The sequence below is a fragment of the Notamacropus eugenii genome, chromosome 5 (genome assembly GCF_028372415.1).
Source record: "Notamacropus eugenii isolate mMacEug1 chromosome 5, mMacEug1.pri_v2, whole genome shotgun sequence".
In the NCBI taxonomy this organism is placed as follows: domain Eukaryota; kingdom Metazoa; phylum Chordata; class Mammalia; order Diprotodontia; family Macropodidae; genus Notamacropus; species Notamacropus eugenii.
Genome location: NC_092876.1, coordinates 72,443,805 through 72,458,492, shown reverse-complemented (window position 1 = coordinate 72,458,492; position 14,688 = coordinate 72,443,805). Strand labels below are relative to the sequence as shown.

Sequence of the window (14,688 nt, the reverse complement as noted above, 5' to 3'; positions counted from 1 at the left end):
CACTCCATCCACTTTGCCACCTAGCATTCTTGAGATTTTATGGAGCTGAGAGATGGAATGTCAAAAGTGGGAATTGTCAAGGAGGTCAGTGGGGCTGGAATGTAGGAGGCATAATGGAGAGTGATGAGAAATCCATTTGGAAAGATGTACTGGAGCATTTTGAAGGATCAGTTGAAGGTTGAAATCGTTTTCGGGCCTGTGGCTTCAAACCCCTAAATCTCTGACTGGGTAATAATGTGAAAGAATGCTGAATTAAGGCGCAAGGGTGCTTGATTCAGTTTTCTTGCCAGCTAACTTATACATTTTGGCAGACTCTCTCTTGATATCTGTTTCCTTTCTTTGAAAACTGGTCTTGTCTTTATCTCCCAGTTAAGATGTTGTGAGGATGAGCCCATGCTTTCTTGGATAAGAGTATTAGCCCTAGAATTAGGATGACCTGAGTTCAAATTTGACCTCAGACACTGATAACTGTGTGATCTAGGACAAGCACTTAAACAGCTACCCTCTGTTTCCTCCTCTTTAAAATGGTTGCTAATAATAGCACTTACCTCCTAGGGTTCGAAGCATCAAATGAGATAATAATTGCAAAGTGCTTAGCACAACACCTGGTATGTGGTAAACTCTACCAAATTGTTAGTTGTTGTTATTATTAGTTGTAGTTTTTCCACTGTTTGCCTGGAAAGGGTCTGTGAATCCTGGGCTTTGGGACCTGGGGCCTGAGTGCCCTTGATTCTGGTTTTCTAACAGGCAGGCCATATTTATTTCTATTGGCAGTTAACTTTCACAAAATGTTTTCTTTTCAGTAATTCCAAGAGGTTGGTGTGATAGATATTTTTAAACCCATTTTACTGATGAGAAAGTAGAGGATGGGAGTGCTTAAGCTACTAGCTTGAGTGTATGTGGCCCCGGGCTCATAGGAGCTAGTAAGTATCAGAATAAGTAGCCAAACTCAGGTCTGATGTCTAGAAGTCTATGATTTGGACATTTCCCTCAGCTCGCTTCCACATAGTTTTCAATTGCCATACAAACCTCTGTTGGTAGTACTCTCCTCCTTACTTACCGCCAGCTCCCAAATTTCTCCCCCCACAAAGGATTTTTAAAGCTTCGGGAAAATGAAAGACAGCTCTTTGCTTCAGAAAGGGATCCCAGGTTTACAGTTGATACTTTGTTGATCCTTGTAACAGTGTTACTGTTGCCCATTCAAGAATTCTGAGCTTGAACCTGTCTTTGTCATTTACAGAAGAACTGAGGCTTAGAGAAGCGGTTCAGAGAATTTCGAGCTGAAGTCTGCAGAGTGGAAACCGTAAATTAATTATTTCCTTAGAACCTTCTCTTTCCACATAGGATCAGAGAGGTTTAGAAATTTGTCAGAGGTCACACAGCTAGTAGATAACTGAAGCAGAATTCAAAATCCAGTTCCTTTGGCCCCAACTTCACAGCCTTTGTTATTGCAGTACAGCTGCTTTCTTTGTCCAAACACAGCAATGGAACCTTACAATCCAGGGCAGAGACGTGAGTACATGGGAAAACACCAACAAAATTTGTGGACTTTCACAACTCATGGAATCACCGAATTTTAGTTCTGAAAAATCCTTTAGAGACTATCTAATCTCACCTCCTCATTTTCCAAGGAGGAAACTGAGGCCTAGGGGAGTTCAGAAATCTGTCTAAAAAGTCACCATCATCAGAGCCAGGCTTCTCGGCTACAATTGGATTTTTAAAGCTGGAAAAGATCCGCGAGTAGAATCCAGGTCTCCTGATTTCCCAGCGTAATCTCTAATCTGGATCCTTCCAAATGCAGCCCAGTTCAGGTGAACATCAGCTGGAGGCAAAACCCACCCTGAAATCGTGTTGGTGGGCACTTTCTGCACCGAACAAAGGGGCCAGTTGAGAAGCAGGACAAAGTGTTACGGTGGGAGGCGGGGTTTGAGATAACTGGGTGTGGGGGCTGCCAGGGTTGGGGGTGGGGGCTTCGAGTGTTAGAGGGTGGGAGTTGCGGGTGGGGGAGGGTGGGCCAAGGGTCGGACTCTTTGATCTCTTCCCGGCATCCTGTCCACCTCCCACCTCCCAGATGTGCGTTGGCATCCACCTCTGGGCAGGGTGTACCATCTCAGGCACACGCACGCACGCACGCATCCAGACCAGGAGCCCGCAGCAGCCCTGCTGTTGTAAAATGAGAGTGAGTTTCCCAAGTTCACCCAGGCCCCTGGGTTGGCATAGCAACCAGGCAACCTGTTCCCGAGCCGGCGGCTGCCTCTCCTGCCTCGCCTAGCCCGCCTCCCCTCCCCTCCCTCCCTCCCGGACTGTCTTTCTCTCCCTCCCTCCCTCCCTCTCCCTCCTCTCCTCTCCCCCCTCCCCTTTCCTCTCCGCACATGCTGCCGCCGCCGCCGCCGGAGCCAGGGCCGGAGTCGATCCCAGCATGCACCGCGCCAGCCCAGTCCCCAGTGGGCCGCCATGTTGTCGGAGTGAAAGGTAAGGGGGAGCGAGAGCGCTGGCGAGAGCCGATCCGGGGGGCTGAAATCCATCTTCATCCGACCGCTCCGCCCGTGAGTATCCGAGCCCCGCCGGGTCCAAAAGCTACCCGGGACTCCCAGCGAGCCGATGGTCCGGTCATATTGGGGTTCTGGGCCGGCGGGAGCGGGGAGAAGGGCTTTGGAAAAGCCGCCCCGGCCCTGGCTCCCTGGGCTGGCGCTTCCCTCGCTCCGCTCCTAGTACATGTTTTGGAGTCAGCAGCAAGGCCCCTATTGTTATCGGAGGAGGGAGGGGACGCGGAGGGAGGTGCAAACGGGGGAAATCCTCTGCCTCTAGGCCCCGGCCAGATGCATTCAAGGGTTTCTGCATTCACCCTCCCCCCCAGCCTGGGGGTGGGGGGCGTCCCCCACCCCGCCCCCTCCTCCCTTCAGCCCCCCAAAGCCCGGCGCTCGGGGGGCTCCTGTACATCATATATGCGGGGTGGAAAGAGGGCTCGATTGTCCCCGTGGACATCTAGGGGCTGAAGGGGAGGAAGAGCCAGGGGCACCCCAGATCTGTCCCTCGGGGGTGAGGGGCAGATGTGGGGGCCAGCCAGCCAGCCCCGGAACCGGAGAAAGCTTTTGCCGGGTTAGTGTGGAGTGACCAGACCAGGCGAATGGGGGAACTTGATGGAGGGAAGGACGATAGATTATGGAAAAAGGTGTGGAAGTCCCCCTCAGGAAGTTTCTGAGGCTTGGAGGCAGGATTTGCAGGCTCTACTGGCCTTTTGTTTACGTGGGAAGGAGTTGTTGGGGGGCTTGGGGAGGGGGAAGGCTGGGGGAGAAGTTCCCCGGCAGGAAACAGAAAGAAAGAAGAAAGAGAGAGAGAGGGAGAGAGAGGGACCGAGCTTTCCTTAACTGAAAAGGGGCTCTCTCTACTCTGTTAGTTGCAAGGAAAACAAACGCGCACTCACGCACACACACAAACAAACATAATATCCTGATCCTCAGTGTATTACAATGCTCGACAATTTCAGCCTCGTCAGTGTGCCTGGTAAACAGGTAATTTGTTATATTTCTGAGTTAACCCTTCTGTTCTCCTGGGAGAAAGAAATACACTTTGGTAACTTTCTTCCGAGGAAGAATTTTATTTAAACAGCTTTTTTCGAGTGAAGATTTTTTTTTAATGGATTTCTTTTGTGCAATCAAAAGAGTATTGGTTGCTCTTCATTTCGTGCCCTTAGTTTTTGCTCATTTCCTGTTCTTTTCGGAGTCTACCGAGTTTGTATGGAGGGGTAGTTTTTTTAGGCCTTTTCTAAAACAATAGGTTTGTAGCTTTCGATGATGTAGTTTTATAAGTGAAGTGAGCGGGTTTTTTTCTTCTGTGCTAATTTTAACTTCTAAAACACTTCCAAGAGCTGCTGATTTTTTTATCAAGTCTTTGGAAAATACTCATTGGATTCTGAACTTTGGTACTTTGTAGTATACACATTGTATTCATTTTGGCCAAGGCCAGTCTTGGCTTTTTTGAAGTTAGCATTTGTTTATAGTTTTGAGTCTTAGTTTTGTTGCTTAAAAATACATTTCTGACCCCAGAATGTTTGTTTTTTAATTAAAAACGTGGGTTAAGAAACATGTTTTTACTAAAGCATTTAAAAGGTGATTATGGGAAAAAAGTTTTCTTTGTTTGAAAGTGTGCTAGTCAGGAAAATGATGATATTATAAATAATTTGAAAGATTTGGGAAAGAGAACAGCTCTCATCCTTAGAGTTCCAGTAGTTTTAAGTTACTTATTCTTATGTTTACAGTTACTTGTATCTTTAAAAACTTGTTACAAATGATGACTTTTCAGCTTGACTTCAGATATGTATGAGTAGTCTTTAATGAATGTAGGTTAAATATTTTCCATTTAGGTGACAGTATTAATCTGTGTACTGCCATTGTTGGGGTTTCCAAATTATCGTATGTTAGGACTAAAGTTGAATGTTACCCAGTTATATGCTTCTCAATCCCCCAAAACCCCCCAAATTCCTCCCTCTGTTTTTTGATCTTGAGATTGCCTTGCCCACATTAGGTGAAGCAGGAAGTTCCAGAGTGTACAGATGGCTTTACAAAAGCTGATTGTATTTTTAGACATTTTGATTAGGACTGTTTTCTCCCCCTCCCCCCTCCCCCAAGTCCCTTGTCAGAACAAGTGTGTGGCAAGGGATGGAGAGGAGAATTGTAGTTGAAGGAGCACTACTAATCTTGGGGTCAGACCACCTGAGGCACTTCCTTACATATTAATTGGTCCTGCACTGGTTGATTAACCCCTCTATGCCTCAACTCCCACATCTGTAAAATGAGGATAATAAAACTTGAAATTACTTGTTTCAGAGGATTGTTTTGAGGTAAACACTGTTATCCATCTGACAATGGAATTGGAGTTTAAATTTGAGAAGTTAATTTCTGTTGGGGGAAGTTTAAATGTGAGCTTTTTTTATTTGATTGTATTCTATCAAATGTTTCAATTTCTATTTTAAGTATTATCATTGTACATTGTAGCCTTCTTTTAATGACAGCATGGGGACAAATTGATGAGTTAAGTATGAGATAAGGAGTGCAGCTACCCCAGATTCTGCTCGATAGTGAATAGTCTTCCACTGTAGAAAAAAATAGAAAATGCATTTCTTCCAAAATGATAATGCATTTTTGAGAAAATCATGGATGATGTGGTTCGGCCTAGGAAGGAAAGTTGCCTTGAATTTAATAAACTGCTGAAATATGGACTCTACTGGTAGGTTTGAACTAGGGTACGATCTTCTCCCAGAACCTGCACTCAAGACTACCCCCTAGCAGAGTTTTTAGGAGTTTGTCCTGTTAGAAGAGGTAGTCCTAACAAGAAGCGCTTTTGATGTGTATTTTGAAAGGTTACATATTCCGCCTTATCTAAAGCTGCCTTCTGAATTTACTTTAAAGTGGGAAGTTACTTTGTTTCTCTTGTGTCTGAGTTTTTCCCAATTCTCATCTTGTAAGGCAGTTTTGAAATATTGTAATCTTAGGGTTAGTTCCATCTAAAGAGAAGGGAAATGGAACTTGCAGTCATCAGGGTGAAAGGTCTTTGACTTTGAAATTGTACTTTCTGAGGTAGCCCCTTGTCGGGTTAGTTTTAGCAATTGTTGGCCACCCAGATTGGGACAGGTGCTGAACCTTACAGAAGAAACAGAGTCCCTGCCCTCATTGAACTTTATTTTATAACTTAATTTCCACATTTAATTGTTGAGCAACTCCTCCATTATGAAAACAATGACAATATTGAATTTTTTGAAACTATGATATCAAGCTAAGATTTGCTACAGTAACAACAGTGAGCTCCATTTGCTCCACCCTTGTTACCTAAGATATTCTAGAATCTTATTGCTAGGGTATTGACATTGTGATTGGATTATTAATTTTCATGGTTAATTTGTATATTTTGACTTATTGACAATATTTTTATGTCTTTTTGAAAAATCATCCTTTTAGGTCAGATTGTAGACTGGCCTGGCTCTTAAGTCTGGAGACACACATTTTAACAACTATTTCTGTGTAATTGGTTTCCTTTCTAATAAGTATTTTATTTTATACATTTAACAACATTCTGACAAGTTGTCTATAGGTTTCACCAGACTACTGAAGGGTCTAGGACACAAAAGAAATTAAGGCCCCTGGCTCTGAGACATTCTTCAGCTCTTCTGCCACTAAGCTTCTGGGTGTCACCCTTGCACATTTATGTTGTAACGGTCCTCTCAAGTTTTCAAGATTCCGAATTAGTGCAAACTGTGTGGTCCATAGTTTCACTGTACATGCGAAGAAGCAAAGTTGAGTTTGCTGTTTTTATTGATAATGGGGGGGGGGGGGAAGTGTATTTTAAATGCTTCAAAGATAGAGTTATCAAGAGCTAACCAGCTCTTTTGAACCCCCCCACTTGGGGCTGAGGAGGGTAGTGGGATTATTTGTTATGCCCATTTTCTAGTTGAGGAACTTGAAGCTCCCAGTTGAGGTAAAGAGAGTGATCCAGGGCCATAAAGCTGGTAATGACATAGTCCAGGCTGGAGCCCCTGTCTTTTGACTTCCCACTTCCATCCCTGTTCTTTGTGTTAGAATGTATTCTACTACACTATAATCCGCCTCAGTTTATATGGGTGAAAATTGCTGACTGGTTGTTCATTTAAAATAATTCTGTTGTAGGGCAGTTGTGTTGTAAGTAAACTGTTGTAGAAAATTGGTAATTGGCAATTGATTTAATCATTGTCTATTGAATTTAAATTGTTGCCCCCTTTCCCAGTTATTTGTGTTTGCAAGGTGGAAACAAAAGTTTTTCAAGAGTTGCAACCTAGGATTCTTTGATATTCTCTGTCGGAATGCCAGCTACTATACATTTTATAAATATACTTGCAGGAATTCACATAAGTCTTTCCATTTTCTACACACTGTATGTATATTTAAGCCATCCACCACCAGAGTTCAACTCAGAAATCTCATTTTGGCATGGAGATCCTCCTGGTTTCTTGAAGACTATGCCAGTGAAGCACAAACCGCTGGCAGCTTCTACCAAATGGCATTGGCTTTGAATATGGGCCTGGCATCTGACAGTGTCTTTTGTGGAAGGTCTAGGCCTAGCTAAGTTTGGAGAGAGGCTGGTCAACCAAAGGCTGATTGTCAGGTGATGAGATCCTCCTCTCCCCAGGGGTTCCAGGTTGAATGAGCCAGGGGGTGGGGCTGGGAGAGTATTCCTACCATTTGAAATGAAGACTCCTTTAAGTAAAAGTATTTTAAAACATGTAGCTGCGTGATAGTGATCAGACTTCAATGCTTGTGCTTTCTTGTTTCATTGGAAAAAGCAGGAGGACTTTTTTCGTCCTGCTTCGTGTCATGGATCTTGTAAAAAGGGTTGATTCACCATTTCCAACCTGTATCTCTTTAGGTGCTGGTGGAATGAGCGTTGCATGTGTTTTGAAGAGAAAAGCAGTGCTCTGGCAGGACTCCTTCAGCCCCCACCTGAAACAGCACACGCAAGAAACAGCTAATCCCAACATGCCTGTTGTTTTGACATCTGGAACAGCAGGGTCCCAGACACAGCAACAGCCTGCTGCAAACCCGGCCCTTGCGGCAGGGACTCACTCGAGCCCCGTCCCAGGATCCATAGGGGTTGCTGGCCGCTCCCAGGACGACGCCATGGTGGATTACTTCTTTCAGAGGCAGCATGGTGAGCAGCTTGGGGGAGGAGGAAGTGGTGGCGGCGGCTATAATAACAGCAAACATCGCTGGCCTACTGGGGATAACATTCATGCAGAGCATCAGGTAAAGACACACTACAATATTTCAGTTCTGAACCTGTGAGTGAATAAAGCAATGTCTATTGCGGGGTGGGGGGCATCTGCTCTCTGAACCTTCTTTAAAGTTGGAATTTTCACTGGAGTTGGGCATAAGATAATCATTCATTTTTTTCCTTCAGGATGTGTATCCTCTTCAGAGGAATGAACTAGTGAATGAATGGTTAGTCAATTCTATTGGACTCAGTATTAAGGGGGCCCTGTGCAAAAAAAAAAAAATAGTACATGTGTATTTTTTTTTTTTTGCAAGGATTTTTTTCTTTTCATGCAAAGGTATGTTTTTTAAGAACCTTTTAAAACAGCTGTTCTCTAACATGCCTTAACTTTAAAAAAATGGATAGGAAAAAGCTTGTTTTGGACAGGGATAATGTTTGGGTTGTTTACATCCTCTTAATAGTAATGTGCAAAATGATAAAAAGGGGATTCTGTAAAAAATGCTTCACTGAATTAGATTAGAACTGAGATTAGAAATGAGACAGATCTGCCTCATGTGTCTTGTGTTTGAGACACAAAAATCAAAGTTTGGCTTCAGAGTTTTTTGTTTGGACTTACATTTCACCATATAAGTAAGTTGATTTTGGCTTGTCTCACTGTGTATTCTTTTCATCTGAAAATGTTTTAGCATAGTATGCTCAGAAATAAGTGAGCTCAGTATAGTCTCTGTTTCTTAACTTCCTGGTTTTTAGACTGTTAGCCTGCGTGTGGTGAGGGAGGGCTACAGAAGAATTCAGAAGAAAATTTTAGATTTCTTTGGATTGCAAATTCCTTCTTAGCATTATTCTCACAGAGAAGAACAAATTTATTACTTCTCTTAAGTGTAAATCACTTTGGTTACGATTATCTTTATTTTTTTGTGTATTCATCTACAATTACGAACTTAAAGTTTAATTTTTCCTTAGGAGTTAGGAACCAAGACTGTAATTTTCATTAGCACTGTCAAACCAACACATTTATTATCTTAAAAGACAAGCATGAAAACCTTGTTTTATGTTAAAGGTTCTAATTTTTTAAAAAATTAACTCTGCCCCCCTAGTCTGAACTGTAGGCTTTAAACCCATTGAACATGAGGGCTCTGTTTGTATCATCTACAGCATCTTACACAGGTTCTTGAACACATAAGGTATTCAGCAACTATTTATTGATTGAACAATTGAACTTTGGGCTGTGTGGTAACAGCTCATTTTCAAAACTGCAGATATTATGCAATTTGGCTTTCAAATGAACAGACTAAGAAATAAATGTTCAGTCTTATTGACTGATGACCCACAAGAAATTGCTATGCTAAAAAAAGATAGCTTAAAGTTTAGATACTGAACTGAGTTGTCAGAAGAAACACTAGCACCAGCTCTCCTTTATGCATCATTTGTCAATTACAGAATACTTTTCCTCACCCAATCATATTTGTTTTTTTCTATTGCATTGGATTTCAGAGTGAGTCAGTGACTTGCCCATGGTCATACAGCTTAGGTGCAGACCTTTGAGCCAAACTTGGGACTTCTGTTTTGAAGTCCGAGTGCCTTTAGGATTCCTGCCTAATGCCTTAGCACACCTACTATATTATGTTAGGTTATGTTATATGATATGATATGTGGACTTTGAGAGGAGATAGGAAGTTGTGATTTCAGGATAAAGAAGGACCCTTTCAGGTCATTGGGATATGTTAGGGGCAGGGAGTAGGAGTTCCTTTCATAAGAAAATATTAATATATTTGTTAAAATTTAGTAGTTTATTTAAGAGAGGAAGGGGGTGAATAGGCGAAATCTTCCATCAATTTGGATTTATCATCATTAGCAAGCATTTTTTGAGCAATTCTTGTGTGGAATACTCATTTTTAAAGTAGTGCCTTATAATTTAAAAGGAATTATGATCTAATTTGTTCATCACAGCAGTCCTGTGAGGTAGGTGTGTTTACACACATATATGTACACATATCTATGCATGCATAGTACCTTTGATTTCTTGAATATAGGGAATATCTGGTAAGGAAACTGCCTCTGTCAATTCAGATCAGTACCTGTTCTGTAATTTGCAGACTTAGACATTGAGTTCCTACCCTGAGAGTTTCAGTGACTTGGCCAGAGATAACTGTGCTCATGTAAGTCAGAGGCAGGCCTCTGAGGCCAGGCGTCCTTCCTTTGTATCATTCCCCTATGCCAGCAAAGCGTAGCATCCCTGTTTCATAGATGAGAGTTAAGTAATCATAAGAATATATAGCATTTGTATAGTACTTTAAGATTTCCAAAATACTTTACCTGTGTTATAACAGTTGATCTTCACAATACCCTTTAAAGTAGACACTATTATTTTATAAATTAAATTTCATTGTTTTTTTTCATGAAGATCTGTCTTTTCTTCCTCCTACCTCCCTACCCTCAATTGAGAAATCAAGAAAAATAAAACTTCTTTTTCACAGGTATATAGGTAAGCAAAAAACATTCTGGCATTGGCCGTACCAAAAAAAATTATGTCTCAGTATCCAGTTGGAGTCTTTCATTTCCATATCAGGAGGAAGTCAGTTACCCGTTTTCTCCTCTGTCTTCTGAAGTTGTGTGTAGCCGTTGTGATGGTCAGGGTCCTAAGTCTTTCCAAATGGACTGTCTGTACAGTGTTGTCATTGTTCTGTTCACTTCACTTTGTATCAGTTCACATGAGTCTTCCCAGGCTTCTCAGAAATCATCCCCTTCATTTTTTTCTTACAGCACAATAGTATTCTATCAGATTCATATAATAGCTAGCATTTTTATAATGTTTTAAGGTTTATGAATTCCTCATAACCCTGAGGAAGTAGGTACTATTATTATTCCTATTTTATAGATGACAAAACTGAGGCAGAAAGAGAAGTGACTTGCCCAAGGGCACGTAGCTGGCAAGTGTCTGAGGCCAGATAGAAACTCTTCCTGACTTTCTGCTTTTTTATAGCTATTCCAACTGATGGGTACCCACATCAGTTTCCAATTCTTGACCACTACAAAAAGCCCTGCTACAAATATTTTTGTACATATGGGCCCCTCTCCTCTTTCTTTGATCTCTTTAGGGCAGGGTCGTAGACGAAAAGTAGGCAGAAGGCAGAAGTGGACATGATGTAGTCTAGAAACAGTGAGACTAGTGAAAAGAATGGGGTTAGAGAGATAGGCAAGGGCCAGATTATGGAGGGCCTTGAATGTCAAGTTAAGGAATTAAAACTACTTTATAAGCATTGGGTAGCAATGGATGGTTATTAAATGTGTGGGTTATATAATGTGTGCCACCTTGGGTTTTAGGAAGTGAGTTTGGCAACAGTATATAATAGAGTAGAGGATATTGGGATCCTTTAGGTGCAAAGTAGTGAGGACTAGGATCTTAGAAGTGATTGGGTAGGCCAAGGGTTGATTAAAGAAACAGGAAGTTGGAGGGAAGGGAAGAGTCAGGAAGATTCATCACATTAGAAGAGTCAAGACCCCATGCTTCCTGCTGTGGTGACTGGGAGAATGATGGTGCTGTGGAACGAGGGAAAGGGAAGATTGGACCTTTTTTTGGGAGAAGTTCCCTTTGAGATGTGTGGAGTATTTGGTAATGTGATGACATGGAGGTAGACTATTAACAGACTTACCTGGGAGCCTGCTGCTGTTATGGGAAAAGCACTGCCTGATTTGAGGCCTGCCTTGGATCCTTGGGAGCTGGGCAAGGCCTGTCACTTGACCCCTGACTTCCAGTATCCTCAGCTGTAAAATTCAGGGGGATAATACTTGTACTTAGGGTAAGTTCCAATCTAGAGCCTTATTTTAGGCGCACAGTTGCTAAGCTGGAAAGTGTCTAGATGAGGTTGACTGGAATGGGCAGTGATCCTGAGATTGGGCTGGCTGTTCAAAAGCGAAGTGAAGGACCTGGGAAGGTTTAAGTTTGGAGTGTGCAAAAATGGGTCATATGAAAGGTCTGGCAACTAGGTGGCGCTGTGCATAGAGCATTGGATTTGGAATTAGGAAAACTCACTCATTTTCCTGAGTTCAAATCCAACCTCAGACACTTAGTAGCTGTGTGACCCTGGGCAAGTCACGTAACCCTATTTTCCTCAGTTTCCTCACCTGTAAAATGAGCTGGAGAAGGAAATGACACAAACCACCCCAGTATCTTTGCTCAAAAAAGCCCCTGATAGGGTCAGGAAGAGTTGGATATAGATAAAATAACCCAACAACAATGCATGGAAGGGAGCTTACACTTACTTTGCGTGGCTCTAGAAACTAGGAACAATGCATGAAAGTTGCAGAGAAGCAAATTGAAGCTAAATGTGAAGAAACATTTTAAATTCTGAGATTTCTATAATGTGTTAGTGAGAATTACAGCATTTACATATGGCTTTATTATTGGGCTGGAGATGTAGGTTTTGGCATCCCTTTCATAGATGTCATAGTTGTATATATAATTTCAATCAGTCAGTAAACATTAATTAAGTGCCTATGTGCCAGGTACTGTGCTTAAGTGTTGGTGGATATAAAGAGACCTGCCTTCAAGGGAGCTCATAATCTAGTGGGGAAAACAATAGCTTCTTTTTTTTCTTTTTTTGAAGACAATAATTTCTACCATGTTTGGTAAATAGAGTTCTTCAAGTGAAGACTGCAAGGCTATTTTGTCGTAGCAGGGGAATCTTGTTGAGTACAGGGTGGACTAGAGGAGCTCTGAGTTTTTTAAAAAGTTGTACTAGTGGAGAGTAAGCCATGGCAGGTCTCTTTAGTCAAAGGTGTGTGAGGGGTGTGTGACTGTGTGTGTGTGTGTGTGTCCATGTCTTTGTCTGTTTGTGTATCTGTATCTATGTCTTCTCCAGGGACCAATTTAGGCCTCCTTTGAGTGGTCCATTACCAGAAAATTAGACACCAGCTATTGGGTTATTCGAGCCATGGCCAGTTGTGAACAAATCTGGTAATGTGTATAGATTTTGACCTGCATTGATGGAAATGGACAAACCAGTGGAGTCACAGAATTTTTGAAATAATGAAAAATTGACAAAACTTTTAAGAAATTGATTTTTTACTTCTAAGTTATTTGATGATCCATTGAGGAAAATGGAAGGCAGAGTTAAGCATATTTTTTAGGAAACTGGAAAAAAGTCCAAATCAAACTGCAGTTAGGAGAGAAGATGAAGCAGCTTTCTTTGAGGGTGTAAGACTTTTCTTTGTTCCTTCCCATAGGTATTTATTGAGTATAAATTAGGTGCTTAGAATCATGTTAGGGTTGTTAACAGATGTGACATTTGCCCTCATGGTTAGTTTTATTTGGGTCACTTATGGAGAACAATAACATCAGATGACCAGTCATGACACACTCCTCAACAAGGAAGTTTATTTTAAAACACTGCCAGTCTCTCTCAAGTGTTACTCATCAGAACCCAACTCCTGGGCTGGGCAGATGTGAAGAATGAATGGAGATAGGATCCTTGGGTATTTACCATATTGGAACAGTTAAGAGTTAGGAAGGGCAGAAACAATTCTTTGGGGGTGACATTGAAGCGAAACAAGGTGGTAGGACTCTTTCCCCCATGAAGCATTCGACAGAAGAGCACTTCTGATTAAAGGCACCTGGTTGGTCTGTGAATCTGGACAGTATTGGGGGTATCTCCAGAGACCCTTTCCTTAGAAAGCCTGCGATCCTATGTCACATCAAGCCAGTAGTGCTTTTATCTACAAAGCAAAGGAGAAGGCATTGGGAACTATTGATTGGTTGTAGGTTTTTAACATTTCCCACTTGGAAAGACCTTGCAGGAACTGGGTTCAGATCCTGACTCTGTTACTAGCAGTGGGATCCTGAGGAAGTCCAAGCCCACTTCTCTTAGCCTCAGTTTCCTCAGTTGTGAAATGTGAATAATAGACTAACTCCTGTTGTGAAGAAAGTACATTGGAAACTAGAAATCTGAGGAGTCGGCTGTTAATCTTTGTATATGGATGGATGACTTAATACCTGTCCACATATATGACAGTCTCTAAAAAGTATCTACAGCCAGTTTGAAATTTCAGGCTGGCATATTGTCTTCCAACGTGCTTCCCAATTTTTTCCTTCCAGTGTATGTGCCAGTGTTTTAATTGTCACTTTCCAGGGTTGTTGAACTTTCTGAGTTATTGTGAGTACTTTGTAAACCTTAAAATGTTTTCTAAATGTGAGCTATTACTATATAAGAAGGTAATCTGCAACCACAAAGAAAGTGCATTCCAAAGCCAAGTAAATTGACTTTACTTTTTATCTTCTTGATTAGAGAGTTGCCTGCAGTATGTACAGTTTCTTTATCTGTAAAACCTTGGATTTGATCTCAGAGGGTCTCTTAAAGCACTAAATCCTGTGACAATAATAAAACAACATCCAACCTTTATGTTTATGTAGCACTTAATAGTTACAAAGTGTTTGATAGCCAGCCCAGTAGGGAGAGCAAGGAACCTGCTGGGCTTTTCATTTGCTAGATGAGAAAAGTTCAGTGACTTGCCTAAGGTTGTAAAGCTGACTCGGACGACATAGTAGAGGTGAAGCCAGAACTTGTATCCCAGATGGCTGGGATGAGCCTGGATTGTTAGGAATCAGTATGGACCCTCCCTTGCACCTCTGAAGTCTTGTGTTTTTCCACTGTAGTAGCCATTTTTAAGGCTGTTATTTTTTTTTTTACTACATATGTTGTACTGAGGAATAATTTTTGAAAAGTTCCATCACTGCCTACATAGTGAATCACTGCATTATTTTCATCAGGCCAATTAATGATCTGTGTGGCCTTCATCCCATTTCCTAAGAAATTTGGCACATTTTGGACCCCGTCTGAAAACTGTATTTGGCTTGAAAGAGTGGAAGGCTACATTGAATTCCTTCCATTTATAATAAAGTGATCTGGGGGTGGTGGGGATGGAACTGGTTATAGAATTGATCAAATTGTT

At 41.8% G+C, this 14,688-nt stretch overlaps 1 protein-coding gene across 21 annotated transcripts in view; it reads left to right on the top strand.

Moving 5' to 3' along the window:
• The first annotated feature begins 2,162 nt into the window (after positions 1-2,162).
• PUM1 (pumilio RNA binding family member 1) overlaps positions 2,163-14,688 on the top strand; it is a 168,736-nt gene continuing 156,210 nt past the window's right edge. For 8 of the 21 annotated variants that reach the window (XM_072609641.1, XM_072609640.1, XM_072609649.1 and 5 more), the window contains exons 1-2: positions 2,163-2,472; positions 7,396-7,772. In XM_072609641.1, coding sequence (XP_072465742.1) covers positions 2,373-2,472; positions 7,396-7,772 — 477 coding nt within the window. In that variant the 5' untranslated portion in view covers positions 2,163-2,372. Of the gene's footprint in view, positions 2,547-7,395; positions 7,773-14,688 lie in introns of all 21 variants that reach the window. The other 13 variants (XM_072609653.1, XM_072609646.1, XM_072609643.1 and 10 more) reach the window with 4 other exon arrangements.